Below are 23,483 nucleotides of genomic sequence, written 5' to 3'. Positions count from 1 at the left end.
CGATTTCAGAAAATGTGAATCAAAGAAAACCCTTATTTTAAGCTCTGGGTCAAATGTATGCAATTCATTATTTTGAATAGTGAGTTGAGTTCATACTGAATATTTTTCATTAATATGTAATAATTATAATGTAAGATCGATCATCATTTTGCTCTTCATCTTGACTTGAGTGTGGCGATTCAAGTCAGTGATATAAAATTTAAAGACAGATATTATTTTAAGTTTAAATAAAAAGTGTATTTTCATGATTTAAAATATTTCGTCAAAATTATACCTTCATAATTATGAATTAAGCCTATCGGCTCCAAACTTTCTTCATATACACGAATAAAAGGTTTTCAAAGATGGATAAATGAAATTGTGTGTCATTTTTTCTAATCTGCTGGATAAAAATCACCACAGCGGACTCTCAAAATATTAAATCGAAATATATAAGAAATGCATCTCTGAAAATGAATCAACTTACAGATTGGCCATTTTTTATGCAACAAATATCACTGCCGCACATCCCACTACAGCAAGGGAAAGAGGTAGATAAGCACTAGAAAAATATTTATAATTCATGAGTGTATTTCAAAAGATTGCATTTATCATGCCAGTTTTACTCAAAAAAAACAACAACTTACAATCACACCGAGATCATCGCAATCCGTGCATATATTTCTTTGGCACGAACCTACGCAGCAATCAGCAGTAGTAGTGCACTAAATAATTTTTTTTAAATAATTTATTAGAATTTCATGATAAATTGCAATTCAACCAATTTCGCAAAAAATGAACCAGCTTACAGTACCACCGGCAAGTGTGCAATCGACGCATGCACCGCTGACGCACTTACCACAGCACTTAGTTTCGTTGTTGCACTAGACATTTTTGTAAAAATAATTTATGGAATTTTTCTTGATAAACTGCATTTCAACAAATCGGTTTCGCTGCAAATGAGCTAGTTCACAACCCCATCATTTACGAGGGCAATTTTATAAATAACATTCAACAAACATTGTTTCCCATATTAATTCAACATACTGGATGAGTAGCATTTTTGCATTTTGGTGAAACATCACTGCTAGAACTACTGCTGGACTGTGGAAATATTTATAACTTATGAGCAAATTTTAATAGATTTAAATCACCAAAGCTTGCTCCAGATTGGATTAACTTACACTATCTCCAAATACATTGTACTGAGTCAAAATTACACTTAGAAGTGCAACAGAACAGATAGTCACCAAATTGGTCTTCATTTTTGTTGTACAACTTTAGGCCAAACATCGAACAAAATGAATGTCAAACGAACGAACGAACAAAAAATATTTTTTTTAAATTGTCGAACGAACGAACGGACAAAACCTTTTTTTAAAACCATGTCGAACGAACGAACAAGCGTTCGAAAGTGTTCGACGGCTAACACTAGATATAAATAATAAGCGCAGTGATGACAATAAATGCATTTTCTGCTGACTTAACGGCGATCTGGTAAGTTGATTCATTTTAAGAGAAATTTATTGTTTGAATGTTAATTTAATATAAAATACTCGTCATGAACATTCAAACAATTATTTCTGTATCAAAATCACACGAATGTTTCCATTAAATCATACAATTCCATTCCCAGTTTCAACATTCAAATATTCAAAGCGATATTGCCAGTTAGAATTCGATTTGGGATATTTTTTTTGTCAATAGGGAAACGGAACAAATATTTCGTGTGCTAACCATCTTCACGGTAATCGATGACTTAACGCCGACAGATATGACCTAAAGTGTATGAAGGTCAGTCGAATAGCTCGCAGTCTGTGTGAAGCCGTCAGTCAGTGTTGTGCTCGCAATTTGCATTTTTGCTCACGTTGATTTTGTAAAATCCGCAAAAATAAAACGAATATTTAGAATGGCTGGAAAATATAAGATTGTGATGGTTCGTCACGGCGAATCGGAATGGAACCAAAAGAATTTGTTCTGCGGCTGGTTCGATGCCAACTTGAGCGACAAAGGTATGAAATTCATTGACATTGTACTGCAATAAATTACACTTACATAATAATGTTCGGCGATTGAATCATTCGAATTGCCGTCAAATTATAATGTGTCAACTCAATTAAAAGTGAAAAATGGGAATGATTTGTTGAAAAAATGAAAAAAAAATTTGGTTTTCAGTTAGAAGTTTGTAATTTTTATTGAAAAAATGATGATTAACATTAGCGAATTCGTTAGTTTTGTGTCAATCACAAAAATTGACCATTTTTATTCATTTGGTTGAGATTTTTATATAAAAAGACGCGGTTTCTTTCAAAAATGTGTAATTTTCAACCGAAAACTGACAACGTTCATTCAATTTTGTGACATTTTCATTCATCATTTGGCAGATTTTGTTCAGAAATTTCAATGTTTTGATCAAAAATCTTCGATTATTACACAGAATTCATTCATTCTCTTTCAAAAACTCTCAATTTCCATTAAAATCCAAATTTTCACCTAGAAAATCGTTCATTCCGATCCAAATTTCACAATTCTAACGCAATTTTTCGTAATTACAGGCAAAGAAGAAGCATTGGCCGCTGGCAAAGCCATCAAAGAGGCTGGTTTGAAATTCGATGTGGCCCATACATCGTTGTTGACCCGTGCCCAAAACACGTTGGCCTCAATTTTGGAGCAATCCGGCCAAACGGGAATCCCAATCAGCAAAACTTGGCGCTTGAACGAACGTCACTACGGTGGTTTGACCGGATTGAACAAATCCGAGACGGCCGCAAAATACGGTGAAGAACAAGTGCAAATTTGGCGCCGTAGTTTTGACATTCCACCACCACCAATGGAAGCCGATCATCCATACAATGATGCCATCACCAAGGATCCACGTTACGCTGGTGATCCAAAACCAGAAGAATTCCCCAAATTCGAATCACTCAAATTGACCATTGCTCGTACACTTCCATACTGGAACGATGTCATCGTACCACAATTGAAAGACGGCAAGAAAATCATTATCGCTGCTCACGGTAACAGCTTGCGCGGTATCGTCAAGCATTTGGACAATTTGTCCGATGAAGCTATTATGGGATTGAATCTACCAACTGGCATTCCATTCGTCTACGAATTGGACGAAAACTTAAAGCCCGTTGTGTCAATGCAATTCTTAGGCGACGAAGAAACCGTTCGCAAAGCCATCGAAAGCGTTGCTGCTCAAGGCAAAGCCAAGTAGAGCAACAAATCTAATCAACAACATCCAATTTGGTTCATTATCAAATTGCCGCTTCAAGCAACCCAAAACAAAAAAAATGTTACATTATTTATCATTCTGTAAGAATAAGAGTATTTATCAATAAAAAAATGTGTCATTTATTCACAACCAAAACCAATTGAATTTCGTTTGATAAGACAAAACTATGTCGACACGATGATTATTTTCGAAGAGAGAATTTTATTTGAGGAAAAAAGTTTTATAAGTTTGTGATTTCCGAGTGATTCTCAAGGTAATTGCTGATAAGAATGAAGAAATTTTCGTTGATTTTGAAGGTCACACACACACAATTGATAGAAATCTCGAAATCTCGAAACTCTCGCTATTTAAACATTACCTTTTATCTCATACTCTGTGTCAATTGAATGGTTCGATCTCAACTATTCTTCAAATTCAAACTCGAAATCATTCGGTTCAAATTTCCAATTCAACTTCCAATGCTTCCAATGCCATTTCGAATGGTCATTCCAATTTCCACTATTTCGCCTGCCTTCCAATCTGTCACTTTGACAGATACACTGGAACAAAAAGTCGGAGCGTCAACAAAGAAAAGGTGTTTTGTTTATTGTGACGAGAGAAAAAAAAGAGTTGTGTTTGCTGAAAAGTAGTGAAAAAATTCACCGCCCGAGACCATGTGTATCGATGTAGCGAGTCGAAAGCCGTATGGATTTCTGTTTAAAAATGATTTAAATGAATTCATTTACAGTTGCAGTCGATGTGACGAAGAGTTTAGTGCGAGTAATGATTTGGAGCAGCACACGGTCGGTCATGATGTGAAAGAGGAGAATGAAGCGGCCACAAATCAGGAGTTGGCCATTGATTTGGAACCGATTGAAGTATATCCGCCGAGTTATTCACCACCAGAAAATGTCAAAAATGAGGGAATCCCATTGGACAACAGTACAAAAGAGGAGATGGCCATTTATTTGCCGTTTGAATCACAGAAACTCGAGGTAACAATGGACGAAAAAGAGAGTGACACCGATCCTGTTGAACCATTAGGCGATGATTTTAATTCGTTTGAATTCCAAAACGAATCATCATCGGATGAAGACTTTTTTACGCCGGCAACCAAGAAAAAAGCCACAAAAAAAGTTGTGAAAGTTACAAAAGAATCGATGAAAAAAACATACCATTGTGAAATATGCTCACGCGTGTTTACATCACTCGCTCGCATTAAACAACACATGATTGCCGGACACGTTAAGAAAAAGAAACCGACGAAACGACCACTCAGCCCAACGTTGTGCACACTATGTGGCAAACACATTCGCGATATGAAGATCCATTTAAAAACTTTCCACTCGACTGAACGACCGTTTAAGTGCGACTTTTGCGAAGCGACATTCAAACAGAAAGTTCATCGAGACACACATGTACGGCAACACACCGGCGAAAAACCATACGTAAGTTGGATTTGAGGGATTGGTTTTGACGTTGAATTAGTACAATTAGAAGAATTGACTTGGTAGAAATCGAAATTAGTTGAGATCGCAAGTGTTAACCGTCAAATTCACTCAATTTTTTTTCAAATATAAAAAGAAAATAAAGCCAAAAAATTTGAAAAAAAAATCCTCTTTCTCCCCAGATTTGCCACTTATGCGGCCGAAGCTACCATGCACAAAGCGTTCTAAATGCACACATGAACCGATATCACTTGCACTTGAAGCCACACAAATGTGATCGATGTGGAAATGCCTATCGACAGCTCTACGAACTACGGGACCACATCAATTTGCATCATCTCAACCAGAAAATGTACCCGTGCGAAGTGTGCGAACGACGATTTGGCACCAGAAAGCATCTTCACCAACACATGCTGAGCCACGGTGAAAAACGATTCCAGTGTAAATTTTGTGATCAGAAATTTGCCACCACATCAGGTCGAAGGGGCCATGAAATACGGAACCATGGAGCTATTTAAATTAAATGGATCTATGATATTTAACATAATTGTGAACTATAGTTCTAATGAATAGACGGCACCTCACTAACAGAGTCGAAAAATAGATATTTGTTTAAATTCTATTTGGACAATTACGAAATAGGGAATTTCAGCACAGGATTTCGTTGATAAATTACAAAAATAATGAAATTTTAATAAGAAATTAAAGCATAGACCATAGCCAATGGCCTATGTGACTTTAATAAAAGTCTCCAATGCTGCATAGAAACGGAATTCCACCATCAAATTTATACAAAAAAAAATTGACAACGTAAACAATAAATGTAATATTGACCTATTTCTACTAGTTAAAAGCGACATTCTTTCAAACAGACTTCTATGACTGTCTTCACGACCATTCTTTACGATAATTTTTTTTTGGCAAATTGTCAATGACAAGTAAGAAAGTGCAACAAAAAATTGATTTAATCAATTTTGACATGGAATTTATTCAATTGAACAGTGTTTATTTAGGCTTTAAGGCAATTTGATTTAGAAATGAACGTACACAGCTTTATTTGATTATTTCTGGATTTTATTTCAATTTATTTTTAGACTGATTTTATTCAGTTGAGATAAAAAAAAAAACATTTAACAAAAAATTGAACACTTTTTTCATTTGCTTTTTTTTTTTGCTTTGAACAACATATTGTGTTTAAATTAAATTGTGTCAAAATTAAAGTATAAAAAAATATTCTGAAACAATTAATTTTATTAATTAATTAACAATTAATCATATTTTGAATTTTAAATTTTAAATTTTTTTAAATTAAACATATGTTGAATTTAATTTGAATGTAACAAAAAAACTCATGGGATGAAAAAAGAAAAATTACAAAATAGCCGATTAATTAAAAAAAATGAATGTTACACTGGATTGTCTAATACTGAACAGGGCAATAAATTATTATTATTAAAATTAAATAAAAAATTAAATAAAATTAAATTCCATTGAGTTCCACAAATCTCCCTTGATTCAATGATCATATTTCGATCATCAGTTCGAATATGAAAAAATATATTGCTAGGGGTTTCACGCAACTTAAAATTCATCTAATATTTCAATATTTCTCTCTTTTCTCTCACATTCTCTGGTATTCACCAAAATCCGTATTATTTCGAAATATTTCAACATTCGCCTTGAAAATTATGTTCTGGAAGTGACTTTTGGAGGATCCTCAGGATCGTTCAAAACTGCTCCCGGTTCTGGAAGTGGGTTTTGGTGGATCTTCAGGATGGATCAGACTGGGTTTGACAATGCCCTGGTCCATCCTGAGGATCCATTTCCAGAACCAGGAGCGGTTTTGAACACTCCTGAGGATCCACCAAAAACCACTTCCAGAATTTTTAGATTCAAAAAATTCTAAAAAATTCGAGTTTATGAATAAAAAGAAGCAATATCTATAGTTTACACATAAAATGATTTTATTTCCAGCTATTTAGTAAAATCTTCGGCCTTCGAGTTTGCGTGAAACCCCTAGATATATTGTTATTGTGCTATAAATTTGACCCTGTGTTTTGTGTCTACATCTAAATTGAACCCCTGAGCATAAAAAGAACGTATTGACTCTTCGCCGATGAATACGAAACGCAAAAAAATCGCCGAACAAAGTGAAACATCAATCTGTTCTTGGATCAATATGAAGCATGAAATCGTTGGCTTCTATTTTATTTACGTTGCGCTTTGTTTCGAAGCGCGGCAAGTGTTTCATTTTGTTTCAGTAACAGAACGTTGTATCACTTTGTTCGGCGACGCGCTCAATGTACTGTTTTGGAAAAATATGCATGATTTGATACAGTTTTGAGTCCATTGGTATGATGATTCATTTTAACACAACACCCATTCTATTTCGCTCACACTTACGTGCACTTTAACGTTGCTAAAACATGCACGTTCTTGTTTCTTTACTCCGCACATCTTTTTAACAGTGAAGCAGACTACTTTGTTATACGGGTAAAAATTGCACGTAAGTGTGAGCGAAATAGAATGGGTGTTGTGCGTGTTTTGGCAATGTATAGAGTTCACTATATAAACCAATGTATTCACAGCGGCGTGAACCCGCGTTCCGAGGATTTCATACAAACTTCCCATGTAGACGATCCGAAATAGGCAAAGGTCGAAAAAAAAAGTTTAAATTTTTTTCGATTTTCATATAGTATTTTTTTCTGCTCTATTGGTATTATCGGCACATCGAAATTCGCGCTCCTTATCAGTTAATTTTCACTTCATAGACAAATCACGACCAAAACCACCATTAAAATGAATCATCATACCAATGGACTCAAAAGTGTATCAAACATTTTGGTTTCAATTAAAGTGAAACACAATTTCTATAGTCAGCCGATATTTCACGATTCACTTTCAAGCGAACAGAATTTATGTTGCACTCGCACAAAACTGTATCAAATCATGCATATTTTTTCAAAACAGTACATTGAGCGTGTCGACGAACAAAGTGATACAACGTTCTGTTGCTGAAACAAAATGAAACACTTGTCACGCTTCGAAACAAAGCTTAAAGTAAATAAAATAGTAGCCAACGATTTCATGCTTCATATTGATCCAATAACAGATTGATGTTTCACTTTGTTCGGCGATTTTTTTTGTTACCATTTTGTATTTTTGATCCTTTTTTAACAAAAATTAACAACTGCCGTAATTTCCCCACAAATAATCTGTGTCAATTGGTTGTACACAAATGTAGTTGACTCCAAACAAATTAACATTTTTTTTCCGAATATTTATATTTTGTTCAATTTTTTTTTCATGTTTTCAAAATGTTCTCTGTTTGTTTTCTTTTGTTTAAAAATTTTCCGTTTTTTTTTTCAGATATTTCCTTCAGACAAAACTTTTTCTATGTTATTTTAATAATAATGAATTTTAAAAAATGATTTTTTTCTCCTCATTTTTTAAAAATTTATTCTTTATCTTCAATTCGATCATTTGACGTCGTTTTATTTCATCAACAAATGTCTTCGTAACCATGTCACTCTCTATTCTATGAAACTCCTCATTCAATTTTATGAAATCGTCTTTCGTGCTTCCGTCTGTTGTCGGCCAATGCAAACTTTTTATCGCAATGCCGACACTTGTGCACCTTTTCACCGTGTGTAATTTTATGTGTGCGTAGATAATGTCTGGTTGCAAAGTTTTTACCGCATGTGTCACACGTGTACGGACGTTGACCCGTATGAAATGCATAAATATGATCCTCAAGTAAATATGGACTATGAAATGATCGACCACAGTCTTCGCAACGATGCTTCTTCATAAATCGATGGACTCGATTTTCGTGTTTACGCCAGGTCGCTTGTGCACGAAACGTCATACCACACCGGCTACAAACGTACGGTCGTTCCCCTGTGTGCGTACGAATATGAATAACTTGATTTTCCTTACTTTTAAATGATATCTCGCAGAAATCACATTTATGTCGCACGTTTGAATGCTTTATTTTCATGTGATTCTCCAAATTTCTAGGTTGTTGACCACATAACGTACACTTTTGTCGCATCTCATTTGTTAGATGCCGATTTATATGCTTCTTTAATCCAAGTCTACTCTTGAAAATCTTATCGGGGCACATGTCACAGAAGAATATATCCGGTGAATATATGTTTTCGTCTGTTGGTTTAAGGTTTTTTGAACCTAACGGTCGACCTCGCTGTGTTCTTCGTATGGAAGTTTTCGATTTAGCCGGAAAGTTTTGCGGTGGTTTGACTGTGCTTTTCGTGACGACGTTTTTGGTCATATTTTTAAGAGGATTTTTTACGAAGTTTTCTACAGATTTTCCAACAAAATCTTCAGTTGGGTTTTTGGTAGAATTTTTAATTGTTTCAACGTTGTTCCCATCGCTTGAAATTAAATTTCGACCATCTTCAACAATTGAATCAGTTTCAAGCAGGTTTTCGTTACTGATTTCCGCTTCATACAATTCAAATATTTGAGTTGTGAGCATCGGCGTTGGAACAGAGGCTTGATTCGTCGAAATCATGGCTGGATCATCATTTGTAGAAGGAATACCGACTTGTATCGCCATCTCAATAGACTCGTACGGTATTTGGTATACATAATATATTAGATTTGGAGGCGGGGCTTCTGTATTCAAATCGATCAACTCTTCCGATAGATGAATCGTATTATCGACTCGTTCAATTAACACTTCTGGGCTATTTTCATTGGGCTTTTGTGCATTTGCATTAGAGTTATCTTTAATCGATTCTCTTTCAATTTGAATTGATCTCCCTTCATTTTCATTGGATACTCTTTCACTTTGCTCTTTTTCACTTTCCACCTCAATATTCAAACTGGTCAAATCAATGCCAGCCAAACAGGCAATCAGCTTATCATCGGTATTGTTTTTTAATTCGATTTCAATTGTGTCGTTTATGCTACGAAGATCAATATCAATCGATTCACCGCTACTGTGTCCACTGTCGTTATTGCTATTAGTGTTAATAAATTTGGTGTCGATAATTTTGCTGGTATTTTTATCACTATCACTAACTGAGTCAAAAACATTTCTTTCATTTCCCTGCATTTGAGGTAGATCGTTCAGTGAATGAACAATATTCACCGATTTTCGAATCATTTCTTCACTTTCTTTGACTTTGTTTGTATCATTGTCAAATTCCACTGCAATTGAACTATTGCTTCGGTTTTGCATTTCCAAACTCGCTTCAGATAAACCAATTTTGCTATTGTCCCCGGAATCAATGTCCGTTGAATTGTTGCTCTCGTGACTGTATTCAAAATTACCGTTAGTTGAAGCGTGAATGGAAGCAGAAGTCAAGGTACAAGTTGAAGTAAAAGTGGAAGCAAAATTTAAAGAAGAAGTCGAAGATGAAGTCAAGACATAAGTCGAAGTATAACTGTTCATGCTGCAATCACTGTCACTTTCATCGCCATTGAAACGTTTTTTCGTACTTGGTGGCGTTGGTAGCTGATTTTTCATCGATTTTAAAACCGTTTCCACGTGCTCTTCTTCGGTTCCGTTGCTAGAGTCATTTACAATTGATTCATCGTTTTCGAATGAATTTTCTTTTCTCTTCGACTTCGACTTCGTCTCTTTTTGAAAGCCTATAGTGAATGTTTCTATCCACAGATTGGTCTTACAAGCCATCACTCGCTCAATTACACCATTTTTCTTCATTCCAAAGTCAGTTTCACTCGAATCACTAACGTTTTTATTCCTCTTTATACGGTAACTCGCGGTATTTCTTAGGCTTTCATCACTGTTTTTCGCAGTCTGACCACCATTTTTATCTCTATCGTGTAATAGATCGATTGGTCTCTTATTACACCGCTGTTTATTTCTTTGAATCACCCGATTCTTTGGCCATGAACGGTATTTCCTAAGCACTCTTCGATTAAACTCTTCACTTTTTTGTTCAACTGATTCACAACGGCTAGATTTTTTATTCGCTGATCTCAACGACCTTTGTGGAACTGTTTCAATCGTCACAACTGACTTCACATTGACTTTACTTTTATTCCGACTTCTCTTGGCATTCGTTATTTCTACGTTTCTTTTTATTTCATTCACATTTTGTGGCTTTTTGTGCTTTTTCTGCATGACGTGTTCCTCTCTTTCTAACTTGTTTTGTTTTTCTTTCACTTTTGCCATCTTTTTCCGTTCTTCTTCCCCTTCTTCGCTTTTTATCTTCTTCTCTATTGCTTTTTGATTTGCATTCTCTTTCTTTTGATTTGGTTTCTCTATCGTTTTCACCATTTCCTCCACAATGTCTCTTTTTTGCCCTTTCTCTTCTTGTTTTTGACCATCGTTTTCTGTTTCATTCTTTTCATCTACCACATTCTCTTTTCGTTGCAATCTCGTCATTGGTGATCGATTTTTTCCTCTTTCTCGGCGCTAAAATTCCAATCTCCGCATCAGAAGACCGTTCGTTGTTTGTTTCGCTAATGATGTCAGCAACTGACAATATTTCATGCTACGGCAATCCATCAATGCTTGGAATGTCTTTATAAGTATTTTGATTTATGTTCGCTTCATTTTTAACGAGTTTGTTTAACCACTTTGTTTGTTCATTTGTTTTCAATACATTACATTTGGTATGATTTGCAAGTATCGTCGATTTTTTCCGAGTATTTTTGATTTCGCTTCGATCTTCGATCTCTTCTTGAGTACTTTTTTTTTATGTTTATGGCTTTCTGAAGTTTTAGTTTCAATTTCTTCTTGAATACTATTCTCAATCCACTGTTAATAATTATTCTCGAATTTTACTATCTTCACCTTTGGAATCGTTTTCAGTTTCGTCTTGTCTTGTCCAATTTTAACTTTACAACTTTAAATCCCATTCCACTCTCCCGTTCACTATCACCACTCACCACCTCAATACCTCCATACTTTCTGTTTCACTGTCGTCGTAATGTATGGATAAAACGATGTGAATCATCAATAAAAATGCCATCGTTAGCAAAGACTTCGATTAAGACAATCTGTCAAATGTGTGCGTCGGTCAAATGCACGGTCAAAATGTGTGTGTGTGTGTACAATTCCAATCCGGTGGTAACTTGATAATCACACCATTTGCCAACAGCAACTAACATTCAATGCAAAAAAAAACTGTGAAATAGTTGGAAAGTTAAAAAACTAAATCCCAATATCTTTTTGTACATTTTCGACGATGAAACACGATATTTGAACTGACTGCTTTGACTGATTGAGCTTGCGATAAGACACTGCTGGTAATCTCATCTATTAATTTGTTTTACGGTTTTTTGATCATTAAATGTCAAAGCGTTCGAATTAAATGTGTTTGCTCGTTGGAAGTGGATCTCTTCGAATTGAAACGCATTTATATCTGTGTGATTGAGATATGTATTTCAATCACGATGCGGTCGCCGCGAAAAGTGGGAGGAGAGGCGAGAAGAAGAGAGAACGGGAGAAAACAAAAAAAAGAGATTCAAGTGAACAGATTATTCGAAGCGATACTTGTGTATCTTAGGTATTAGCAGGTGCACCGCAGTCTTGCTGTCTACATTCATTGAATGAATAACAAGTTTTTCGGGCGTATTTCGCTTATTTGACACTTTTATTAGCATCACATCAATGTGAGATAAACATTATTGAGACGGCAAAATGAAAAGAAACAACACACAAGATAATTTCATTTGCAGAATATTTTCTTTTTGGGTTGTTTTTTTTTTTATTGAAGATCGTTAATCTTGATGAGCAATTTACATAAAATAAAAATTTGTTTTTTTATGGATTTAAACGACTCTTTAAAGTTGTATAATGGTTAATGGCTTATATGAAGGCTTAAAATATTTGATATATGATCTATTTGATCTTTCAACATTTGTGATAAGAAGAAGAGAAAGAGAAAACGGATTAAAAACTTTTTTACTCAAAGGGATATTGCAACTTTTTCGGCCAGAAAAAACGCCATCATTTACGTCGTGCCTGCAAACTATTTTACTGTACATTTAGATGGTAGAGCTTGAACAAAAGTTCGACACTATGCATAATCTTGGAAAGAGCTTGATAAACTTGATGAAATACATATATTTTATGCTCGTTGCAATACCCCTATGTTTTTACGTAATTATGATCAATTTGCATGAATTTTGCGAACTTTTTTTTTGGCAGAAATTATTTTGTGTTAATTTCGATTTTTGTTTAAAAAAAAATTGCAAAAAAACATACATTGTAATATTCGGCGAGTGCCACTAAAAAAAATATACACACTCATCTAATGCGTGAGACGCATGGTCACTCATTTAGTGAGTGAGACGCACGCGGTTGAGATGAAGCAAAACGAAAGAGGAGCGGGCAACTCCATATGAACGAACGATATAGCGCGCATATATTCGTCACTCTGTCGTTAGAATACGGACACAAACACAAACACGTAGTACCCATTGACTCTATGCACTAGTTGCGCGCTTCCCATTCGCTTTGCTTCATCCCATCCGCATGCGTCTCACTCACTAAATGAGTGACCATGCGTCTCACGCACGAGATGAGTGTGTATATTTTTATAGTGGCACTCACCGAATATTACAATGTATGCAAAAAAATGCATCAATTTAGTCTCGAATGACTCTCCAATTTCAATTCCATCTCTATTCGTCTCTCTTAATCCCTCTTGATCTCTCTTCGCCTATTTCCTCAAACACTTCATCCATTTCAGTTGACATTGAATCGTTGCTATTTCTCCGCCATAGTATACTGTTCAGCTACCTGTTGCCGCTATTTATTTTCGCAATTTGATGAATAGACACTTCGTGTTTGTGTCGATTTTCCGCTAGTTTAAACATTCGATCACAATGTCGACACTTCAACGCCTTTTCGCCGTGAGTCAATTTATGAATACGTAAATAGCTTGCCGAGTTGAAACCCTTGCCGCATATCTCGCAAATGTGTGGCCGTTGCTTGGTGTGAAATGCATTAATATGATCACGAAGTCGATATCGACGATGAAATGCACGATCGCATTGTTCACATGGATATTTTGGTACATTACTGTGTGTGCTGGTTTCATGTCGGCGACATAATTCATGTGAAACAAATGACATGCCGCAGGTGGCGCACAAATACGGCCTTTCTTTTTTATGGTTGAGAATATGTATGGCTAGACCATTCGAAAATTTAAATACCAATCCACACAAATCGCATTTGTGGACTGGTTTAACGGTATGAAACTTTTTCATGTGTCTTTCGTAGCCTTTGCGTATGACTTTGTCGCATAGTTCACATTTTTTCTTTTGCGATATGTGACAGCGCTGCATGTGTCTGGTGAGATTCATTTTGCCATTGAATGTCAGATCCGGGCACATTTCACAATAGAATACACCGGTGATTGGCCGACCGGTTTTTCTGATCGGGAGTTTCGCATCGTCATTTATACCATATTTGTTTACCACATCATTGTTCTTATTCCGTGCTACAGACGGTCGTTTTTTGCATGTTTTTTTCGTTCCGGGTGTGTATGTTTCGTTGCTATCTCTCCTTTTCCTCCATCCAACCGGTTGTCCTCTTTGTTTTTTCACAATTGATACTTTATCGCCCGCTTTTGCTGACTCATCACTGCTGTTCACATTGTCGATACCGTGATTCCCCAACAAATCAGCCAATGGTGTGTCGTCATTACTGGATTCTTCGACATATGCTTCACTCGATTCAAGCAATTTTGCTTTGTTCCCTTCATTGAAATTCGGTTTATCCGGTTCAATGACGTTTAATTCACTCCATTCTTCAACATTTTCATCGATTCGCTCAATTTCTACTTTCGTCGGCCCAGCTTCATAAACCGATGCATCAATGCTGTCCACAAAAATTTCACCATTCTCAAATACAGCTCCTTTACAGTCCTGATGCTCCGTCAGAATGTGCACTTCCAAATTGGATCCCGTCTCAAATTCACAATGGCAAGTTTTGCAACAGTATACGAATCGGTTGAATTCGGTCAGCAACAATAATCCACACGCTCGCTCAATTTGATCGATTGTAAAACACATTTTGAGGTGGAATTTAGTATGTTTATCGACAAAAATCACTCCATCTAATGGATTCAGATGAAATTCTTAATTTTTTTCGACTTTGTGTCTTTCTTTTACTCAAATATTCATTCGATTTATATTTAATTTACTTTTTTGGTGTTTTTTGTCTGTAGGCTTGTGTTGTTTTGTGCTCAATTGTTTATTTTCCATTGGAAATGACAATATGAGCTGTCAAAAGTAATGAATGTTCCAGTCGAAATGGGAATTTCGAAAGGAAATCGAAATAATCGGCTTTCCAAAGAGTTCATCTATCGAAACAAGGGAAAATGGATATAAACAAAATGATTTATGTGATTTAAACATGAATTAGAAATTGGAATTGGAATTGGAATTGGCATTATCATCACATCAATTTATTGATGGAATACATGCAACAAAGAGACAGTAAAAAACGACATAAAAATGATTTTTTCCTTCAAATAAAAATGTTTTTTTGGACTTTTTATTGCAAATGCGTAATCTTTAAGCTATTTACAAATATTAAAACTTGTACGATGTATATAAGCGACTTTTTCTTGTTTTATAGTGGTTTTTAGCAGGACTTAAAATTTAAGTCTTAAATAACACATCGGTCAATAAGTCCCGAGCCTAACCACCAAGTGGCAACACTAATGTCAAACCCATATCATTTTCGAAAACTACAACCTTTTTTAGGAATCCAGTCAAAATTTGAGCCAAATCCGACCATCAGTTCGCTAATTACAGCACTTTAAATGAAGCAATTTTCCAATTTTCCAAAATCATGGAAAAACTGCATTTCTCCTCTCGATTTGACACATGTATTCCAGAAGAAAAACGAGCAGGAGTACCAAACCCATACTATGATTAGTTTATGGCATCCTTAGGCTTTCGAAATCAATCATTAGATATGGAAGAATTGAATTTATGCATAGCCATAAGAGCGATTTTGTCGATAAGCCTCCAAATTGTTCAAAATATGTGGTTTTGGAAGAAATCATTGCCAAAATCCGTTAAGTGATATCGGAATTCTCAAATGTGATAGTTCATAGATTTGCTAAGGCCATAGGGCAACTAACTCAAGCTATAGTTACAACTTTGCATGGATATATGCATATGAAATACTCAATCGAAAAAGCCTTGCCGCGTTTTTGGATATGGAGTAGATAGAACAGTTTTTTGGGGATTCGAAGCCCGTTTGGAGCTGTATAAGTAAAATTTGAATAGGGTTTTGCCTTTATATATTAGAATTAATGTATTTTGAGTTCATTTGAATAGATTCGATCTATAAATTGCGGGTAGAAATCGCCAAAAACGGTTTGTAGCGACCAAGGTCGCAAAATATGAGTTCGGGCATTATTAGTGGATTTAGGTATAGAAAAATATTCGCGAACCAGTGGGAAAGATATAAAACAACATGAAAAGTCACTTATGCATCATTTTAGACCTATCCGAATGTCAAATCTTGATAAAACATAGCAAATTTGGCGAAGAAAACTATGTTGTTCAAATGCGAGTTTCATCCAGGTCAAAGAACTGTTTATATGGTGATATAATTGAACGAAATTGGTTTCAAACTGCTTCACTAACCATTGTATTTTTTAGGTCTGGTCATTCTCTGAACTCTCCACATGAATATACTTGAATACAATGCATCAGAAGAAAGTTATACCGTTTTAACGGCAAAATTGAAGCATTTTCGGGAGTCTTTCTCTCGTATAGCTGTAACTAGCAAACTGATGGTCGGATTTGGCTCAAATTTTGACTGGATTCCTAAAAAAGGTTGTAGTTTTCGAAAATGATATGGGTTTGACATTAGTGTTGCCACTTGGTGGTTAGGCTCGGGACTTATTGACCGATGTGTTATACTGTTTAATACTTGAAATATCTTTTTGAACTGAATATTTTTGATAGATGAAGAAGTAGAGAATTTTCACAAAAAAAATATTTTCTGCAGAGAATTTTTGAAGTCTTTGGAGACTTTTCAATTTCAATTCTATTTTCCTTGATCTTTTCCCCATCGATTGTGCTCCAAATTTCGTTAGTATTCAGTCGGTGCTTTTCCTCCGACATTGGTTCCAGTTTCGTTGACTCGTGTCACTATTTAATTTCTCAATTTTATGAATTGAAACTTCATGTTTGTGTCTATTTTCCGAGAGTTTAAACATTCGATCACAATAACGACACTTCAACGCCTTTTCGCCATGTGTCAATTTATGAACACGCAAATAGCTTCTCGATTTAAAACTTTTGGCGCATATCTCACAAATGTGTGGCCTTTCCGTTGTGTGGAATGCAATAATATGATCACGAAGTCGAAATCGTTTATAGAATGCACGATCGCACTGTTTACATGGATGTTTGCGTGCATCGATGTGTTTTATACGTTTGTGATCACGATATAACTGCTGAGAAACAAATGCTTTGCCACAGTTTTCACAGAGGAATGGTTTTTCTCCTTTGTGATGGAGCTTATGATTGACTAGACTGATGGAAGTTTTGAATGTGGCATCGCATAAATCGCAATTGTGCAGCGGTTGAACGGTATGAAACTTTTTCATGTGTCTTTCGTAGCCTTTTCTTGGGATTTTGTTGCATATTTCACATTTTCGCTTTTGCAGAACGTGACAGCGGTGCATGTGTCTGGTGAGATTCATTTTACCATCGAACATTAGATCCGGACACATTTCACAGTAGAATAGACCGGTGGTTGGCCGACCACCTTTTTTGTTCGAGAGTTTCGTATTGTCATTTATAGCGTATTTTGTCACCATATCACTGTCATAGTTCTTATTTTTTGCTCCTGGTGGTCGACCAGGTGGTCGTTTTGTACCAGCAATAATTTTTTGTGTCAATGCTTCGTTGCTATCTCTTCTTTTTCTCCATCCAATCGGTCGTCCTCTTCGTTTTTTCACAATTGACACATCGTCGTTTGCTTTAGTTGACTCATCACTGCTGTTCACATTGTCGAAACCATGATCCGCCACCAAATCAGCCAATGGTGTGTCATCTTCATCACTCGATTCAAGCAATATTGGTTCATTTAATTTTTCGTCTCGTTCATTTGATACTTCATTATTTGAATCAAATTGTTCAACTTCTATTTTTTGTTGATTCGGTTCACACGATTTAGTGAAACTTTCTTCATCCAGCTCATCGCCATTTGGTTCGTCACAATTTGATCCGATTTGCTCAAATTTAACATCTGATGGCCCAATTTCGTATCTCGATGCATCAAAATTATCCACAAAAACTTCACTATTCTCGAAAATTGCTTCCATATCGTCTTGATGTTTTGACAGAATGTGCACCTCTAAATTGGATCCCGACTCAAATTCACACTTACAACTTTTGCAGCAGTAAACAAAGGTGTTGAATTCGGTCAGCAGCAAAAGTCCACACGCTCGCTCAATTTGGTCGATTGTGAAACACATTTTTGGAGGAGAATTTAGTACGTGCGTCGACAAAAATCAGGCCATCTAATGGATTCAGATAGAATAATGAATTTTTTCCGGCTTTGTGTCGCTCTTTTACTCAAATATTCATTCGATTCACATTTAATTTATATTTTTGGTGTTTTTTATCTATCGGCTTGTGATGTTTTGTGCTTGATTGTTTATTTTCCATTGGAAATGACAATATGAGCTGTCAAAAGTATCGAATGTTCCAGTCGAAATGGGAATTTCGAAAGGAATGTCACATTCGAAATCGAAATAATCGGCTTTCCAAAGAGTTCAGCGGTCGAAATAAGGGAAAATGAATACAAACAATGTTACTTGAGCACTTAAGGAGAGAAATGAAACATTTGAATTTTATATATTTTAATAAGAAATTTTTGGCTTATACACATGTTTCTCATTCATTCATTACAATAAAATACAATGATAATCATTTTTTGTTAACCCATTCAAAGCCGTGATCTCTTTTTTCAATTTTTTCCTGCAAAGTTCTAAAAATTTGTCTTAAATGCAAACAAAATATAAAAAAATCTATTCAATTTTAAATCTTTGATAAAGGTGAGCATGCATACTTTTGGATTATAATGCGACCGATTGAAAATTCATAAGATTTTCCGTGGAAAACCTTGATTTCGTCACGACGTATTTTTTCAATACAAACACAAGAAAAACCATGGAAAGATTGTTTTTTTCATGTTTTCTGTTGTCAATGTTAATTTTGAGATCAAAAGATATGTATCTGTACATGCTTGGCTTTAAAACTTCATTCCGAAATAAAATAATAATCGAGTTGTTTGAAAATTTTCCGATTCATTCCCATGTGTTGCCCCCTAAATTTTCTTTGCCGAAATGCAAAATGCCCTATTTCATATTGTGCCGAACCAAATGGTATAAATTATATATTTTATGATAGATTCAACTTTTTTCTGTCATAAAAACGTCATTAGACGAGAAACGAAATAAAAATTGACCAATTTACGTGTTCTTGCAGAACATATTCAAAAACTGTTCCATATGGAACCATCGCTTTGATTGGGTTAATTGATCAAATGTGCCGAAATGATTTCGAGAAGGGCGTTTTCAATTGTAAATTTTATGTTGTTAAATGTAGTGCTTTTACTTTTTTTTTTATGTACATTGTACAAACAATTTTTTTGTGTAATCGGCTATCAAAAAACTGCTCCAAAATGGAAACACTCAAATCTTGGTCAAAAAATGAATTTTGCACAAATCGAATTTTTATCCAATGAAGAATGGATCCAATAAAGTGTAGTATTCAAATCAATTGCCGGTTTTCGTATATGTTATAACAATGTTATGCATCGATGTTTCATGCTTCAGTCGATTTCCTGCGAGTTTGAACATTTTATCACAGTATCGACATTGCAACTCTTTCTCGCCATGTGTAATTCGATGGATACGTGCATAGGTTCTAGAAGCGAAACCTTTTCCACATATATCGCACTGATGTGGCTTTTCCATTGTGTGAAATGCGTTCATATGATCTTGAAGTCGGTAGCGAACATGGAATGAGCTACTGCAATGTTGACACTTATATTTCCTTATATTTCTGTGTACTCTAACTTCATGGTTGCGATACAGTGCATGTGTGGTGAATGATTTGCCGCATGTGGCACATAGATAAGGTTTTTCGCCTGTATGTAAACGCAAATGGGCCTTTAGGCTCGGCTGACCTTTGAAAATGGCGTTACATATGTGGCATGTGTGCGGTTGATTCGGATGATGCTTAAGCATGTGTCGTTCGTAGCTCTGTCTTGGACGATACTTGCATATTTTACACCACTTTTGTAGTATATGACAGCGAAACATGTGCTTTTTGAGATTCATTTTACCGTCAAACGTTAGATCCGGACACATCTCACAGTAGAATATGCCAATCGTAGGCCGACCACCTCTTTTGGTCATGCTTTCCACTTTGTTATCTATGATATGGTAATTTTTGATGTCATCTCGTGCGTAGTTACGATTTTTCGATCCAACTGGACGACTAATTCGTTGCTTTCTACCTGCTTCTTTCGGATGACACTTTTTCATATGTCTTTCGTAGCCTTTTCTTGTAATTTTGTTGCATATTTCACATTTTCGCTTTTGCAGAACGTGACAGCGGTGCATGTGTCTGGTCAGATTCATTTTTCCATCGAACGTTAGATCCGGACACATTTCACAGTAGAATTGACCGGTGGTTGGCCGACCAGCTCTTTTGATCCGGGGTTTCGCATCGTCATTTATTGCGTATTTCGTTTCCAATGCATCGTCGTAGTTCTTATTTTTTGCTCCTGGTGGTCGACCAGGCGCTCGTTTTGTGCCAGCTTTCTTTTTTTCAGGTGTGAATGCTTCGTCACTGTATCGCCTTTGTCTCCATCCAACCGGTTGTCCTCTTCGTTTTTTCACAATTGACAATTCGTCGTTAGCTTTGATTGACTCATCACTGCTGTTTACGTTGTCGATACCGTGATTCCCCAACAAATCAGCCAATGGTGTGTCGTCATTACTGGATTCTTCGACATATGCTTCACTCGATTGAAGCAATTTTGACTCATTCAATTCTTCTACATCGGTTTGTTCAACTTTGACATTGGTTGGCCAAATTCCATATTCTGATATCGCCGGATTCGATGCATATGGATTAAAACTTTCCACAAAAACTTCACTATTCTCGAAAATTGTTTCCATATCGTCTTGATGCTCCGACAAAATGTGCACTTCTAAATTGGATCCAGACTCAAATTCACACTGACAACTTTTGCAGCAGTAAACGAATGTGTTGAACTCGGTCAGCACCAATAATCCACACGCTCGCTCAATTTGGTCGATTGTGAAACACATTTTGAGGCGGAATTTAGTACGTGTATCGACAAAAATCAAACCATCCAATGGATTCAGATGGAATAATGAATTTTTTCCGGCTTTGTGTCTTTCTTTTAATCGAATATTTATTTTTCCCACATTTAATTTACTTTTTTGGTGTTTTTTGTCTATCGGCTTGTGATGTTTTGTGCTTGATTGTTTATTTTCCATTGGAAATGCCAATGAACTGTCAAAAGTATCGAAATTTCTAGTCAAAATTGGAATTTCGAAAGGAATGTCAAATTCGAAATCGAAATAATCGGCTTTCCAAAGAGTTCAGCGGTCGAAATAAGGGAAATTAAATATAAACAAAATAACTTGAGTATTTTGGACATAAACAAAATATTGAAATTCATTTTTTTTTCTATTCAATTAGAAAACAGCCATTTTTCCACATTTTCATTGTTATTCGGATTTTATTTTTTTTGTAAATTTTTCTAATGAATAAAAGTTTCTTCTTAATCAAATTGTAATTGTCGTCCTTAATCCAAACAAAAAGTTTCCTATCTTAATCAAAATCGATGAGCTAAACGAAGTAGGTTCCATTTACTGTTTGCCGAATTCATCATTGTTGTGCCTGTTCTCGGTTCATGAGGAATTCCATCTTCATCCAATTTTCACTTCTTATCCCTGATCTTTCTTCGTCAGCATTTCCATCTTCATTCGATCACTTTTTTTGTACATGTTCATAAATTTGCCATCGACCATAACTACTTTCCTATGATAGACCATTTCGTGTCGCCATCGACTGGTTCTTGTTTTAAAGGCAGTTTCACAATATCTGCACTTAAGCTTTGCTTCCCCGTGACTAGCTTTGTGTATACGTAGTGAGTCCTTTGTAGAGAAATTTTTATTACAAACGTCACATGAGTACGGCCGTATCTTCGTATGAATTGCGTTGACATGGTCTTGAAGACGTTGTCGTGTGTCAAACGTTTTTTCGCAATAGGAGCATGGATGTTTATGGACTGTACTATGCACGCCTCTTTCATGAATGAAACGTCTCATATTTGAAGCGAATGCTTTGCCGCAGATGGAGCAGAGATATGGCTTTTCGCCAGTGTGTTTTCGCATATGAATGACTCGAGATGTGTTTTGTCTAAAAACTGCATCACAAATGTCGCATTTAAATTGCAGTTCCGAGTGCTTTATTTTCATGTGATGCTCATAGCTTATCCGTGGAAATTTGTGACAAATTTCACATTGCTTCAACTTTTCTGCAATATCTTTACGTATATGACGGCGAGTCATGTGTTTTTTCATACCCGTTTTTTGTTTAAATGATAATTCCGGGCACATGTCACAGTAAAATCTTTGGTTGCTATTTTCTAACTTTTCGATGGGATTCTCTGTTCCAGGCGGACGTATATGACGGAGAGTCATGTGTCTTAATAACCCCTGTTTATATTTGAATGATATGTCAGCGCACATGTCACAATAAAACCTCCGGTTGCTCATTTCTAACGTGTTGGGCGGGCGTCCAACTGATCGTTTCGGTGTCATTGCTTTGATCGCTTCATTGATGATGGTTTGCTTATTCTTCGTTCCAGCTGGACGACCTCTTGGTTTGTGTGGTTTTACTTCAATTTTCTGTCTTTTCAGTCCCGGTGGACGACCTCGTGATCGTTTCTGTGGCATTGACACATCATGTGCTGTTTGCAAAGAACTGTGGCCAACTGATTCAATTTCGACTGTTCCATTTGCCACTAAAATCATTTTTTCTTCCGAATTCACTGCATCTTGTGGTTGTTCTTGATGAAACGATACTATTGTTTTATTTGTCTTCTCAACGCTGTTGCAGCCAATATCAAAATGTGCATTCGCCAACGAAACTGAAAACGGTTTGGCATATTCAACACATGATTCTTCCACATTTAGCACATCTGACTCTTCAACATTCGATTCAAATTGCTCAATTTTTACTTTTGATGCGTCGAGTTCAATTGGTGTTGGCTCGAAGCTACAATTATCCACCAAAACGTTACCATTCACAAATACCGCTCCTTTATCATCTTGATGCTCTGACAAAATGTGCACCTCCAAATTGGGCCCGGATTCAAATTCACACTGACAATTTTTGCAGCAGTAAACGAATGTGTTGAACTCGGTCAGCACCAATAATCCACACGCTCGCTCAATTTGGCCGATTGTAAAACACATTTTGGAGGAGAATTTAGTACGTACGACGACAAAAATCAGGCCATCTAATGGATTCAGATGGAATAATGAATTTTTTCCGGCTTTGTGTCTTTCTTTTAATCGAATATTTTTTTTTTCCACATTTAATTTACTTTTTTTGGTGTTTTTTGTCCATCGGCTTGTGGTGTTCTGTGCCAAATGTTTTTGTTTCTTTGCAAGTAACAATGAACTGTCAAAAATATCGAATGTTCCAGTCGAGCCGACCGAATCGAAATTGGAATTTCGAAGGGAATATTCGAAATCGAAATAATCGGCTTTCCAAAGAGTTCAACTGTCGAAACGAGGGAAAATGAA

General features: G+C 35.9%; 5 protein-coding genes across 5 annotated transcripts; 2 read left to right on the top strand and 3 right to left on the bottom strand.

The window, feature by feature from the left end:
- The first annotated feature begins 1,765 nt into the window (after positions 1 to 1,765).
- LOC129568892 (phosphoglycerate mutase 2) lies at positions 1,766 to 3,352 on the top strand. The gene is made up of 2 exons (XM_055447221.1): positions 1,766 to 1,991; positions 2,535 to 3,352. The coding sequence occupies exons 1-2, from the start codon at positions 1,889 to 1,891 to the stop codon at positions 3,197 to 3,199; spliced, it is 768 nt and encodes a 255-aa protein (XP_055303196.1). The 5' UTR covers positions 1,766 to 1,888; the 3' UTR covers positions 3,200 to 3,352.
- A 399-nt stretch (positions 3,353 to 3,751) lies between these two features.
- LOC129568891 (zinc finger protein 652-B-like) lies at positions 3,752 to 6,139 on the top strand. The gene is made up of 2 exons (XM_055447220.1): positions 3,752 to 4,644; positions 4,827 to 6,139. The coding sequence occupies exons 1-2, from the start codon at positions 3,871 to 3,873 to the stop codon at positions 5,160 to 5,162; spliced, it is 1,110 nt and encodes a 369-aa protein (XP_055303195.1). The 5' UTR covers positions 3,752 to 3,870; the 3' UTR covers positions 5,163 to 6,139.
- A 1,236-nt stretch (positions 6,140 to 7,375) lies between these two features.
- LOC129568871 (uncharacterized) lies at positions 7,376 to 19,407 on the bottom strand. Its single transcript, XM_055447199.1, has 3 exons — positions 16,724 to 19,407; positions 14,173 to 14,540; positions 7,376 to 11,053 (listed from the first exon to the last, which is right to left on the bottom strand). Exons 1-3 carry the CDS (start codon positions 18,096 to 18,098, stop codon positions 8,195 to 8,197), a joined length of 4,602 nt encoding a protein of 1,533 aa, XP_055303174.1. The 5' UTR covers positions 18,099 to 19,407; the 3' UTR covers positions 7,376 to 8,194.
- LOC129568936 (zinc finger protein 91-like) lies at positions 12,339 to 14,790 on the bottom strand. Its single transcript, XM_055447277.1, has one exon. It carries the CDS (start codon positions 14,662 to 14,664, stop codon positions 13,384 to 13,386), a length of 1,281 nt encoding a protein of 426 aa, XP_055303252.1. The 5' UTR covers positions 14,665 to 14,790; the 3' UTR covers positions 12,339 to 13,383.
- On the bottom strand, positions 19,404 to 23,283 carry LOC129568870 (zinc finger protein 227-like). The gene is made up of 2 exons (XM_055447198.1): positions 21,616 to 23,283; positions 19,404 to 21,177 (listed from the first exon to the last, which is right to left on the bottom strand). The coding sequence occupies exons 1-2, from the start codon at positions 23,148 to 23,150 to the stop codon at positions 19,404 to 19,406; spliced, it is 3,309 nt and encodes a 1,102-aa protein (XP_055303173.1). The 5' UTR covers positions 23,151 to 23,283.
- Between the last annotated feature and the right edge of the window lie 200 nt (positions 23,284 to 23,483).

The sequence above is a fragment of the Sitodiplosis mosellana genome, unplaced genomic scaffold, assembly GCF_009176505.1.
Source record: "Sitodiplosis mosellana isolate CC-2019 unplaced genomic scaffold, AAFC_SMos_1.0 Smas_scaffold_27, whole genome shotgun sequence".
NCBI lineage: Eukaryota > Metazoa > Arthropoda > Insecta > Diptera > Cecidomyiidae > Sitodiplosis > Sitodiplosis mosellana.
This window is presented reverse-complemented; position numbering and strand designations above follow the sequence as displayed.

What these genes read in the sequence shown, in the direction of transcription:
- LOC129568870 (XM_055447198.1), bottom strand. Translation starts at nt 23,150, where the DNA reads ATGTGTTTTACAATCGGCCAAATTGAGCGAGCGTGTGGATTATTGGTG. An exon ending in ACGAAGAAAGATCAGGGATA is followed by an intron (nt 21,178 to 21,615) that starts AGAAGTGAAAAT and finishes TACTTTTGACAG; the next exon opens with TTCATTGGCATTTCCAATGG.
- LOC129568892 (XM_055447221.1), top strand. Translation starts at nt 1,889, where the DNA reads ATGGCTGGAAAATATAAGATTGTGATGGTTCGTCACGGCGAATCGGAA. An exon ending in TGCCAACTTGAGCGACAAAG is followed by an intron (nt 1,992 to 2,534) that starts GTATGAAATTCA and finishes TCGTAATTACAG; the next exon opens with GCAAAGAAGAAGCATTGGCC.
- LOC129568936 (XM_055447277.1), bottom strand. Translation starts at nt 14,664, where the DNA reads ATGTGTTTTACAATCGATCAAATTGAGCGAGCGTGTGGATTATTGTTG.
- LOC129568891 (XM_055447220.1), top strand. Translation starts at nt 3,871, where the DNA reads ATGTGTATCGATGTAGCGAGTCGAAAGCCGTATGGATTTCTGTTTAAA. An exon ending in ACACCGGCGAAAAACCATAC is followed by an intron (nt 4,645 to 4,826) that starts GTAAGTTGGATT and finishes CTTTCTCCCCAG; the next exon opens with ATTTGCCACTTATGCGGCCG.
- LOC129568871 (XM_055447199.1), bottom strand. Translation starts at nt 18,098, where the DNA reads ATGTGTTTCACAATCGACCAAATTGAGCGAGCGTGTGGACTTTTGCTG. An exon ending in GAACCAATGTCGGAGGAAAA is followed by an intron (nt 14,541 to 16,723) that starts GCACCGACTGAA and finishes CCAATTTGGAAG; the next exon opens with TGCACATTCTGACGGAGCAT. An exon ending in AAAAACAAAGAGGACAACCG is followed by an intron (nt 11,054 to 14,172) that starts GTTGGATGGAGG and finishes TTGGAATTTTAG; the next exon opens with CGCCGAGAAAGAGGAAAAAA.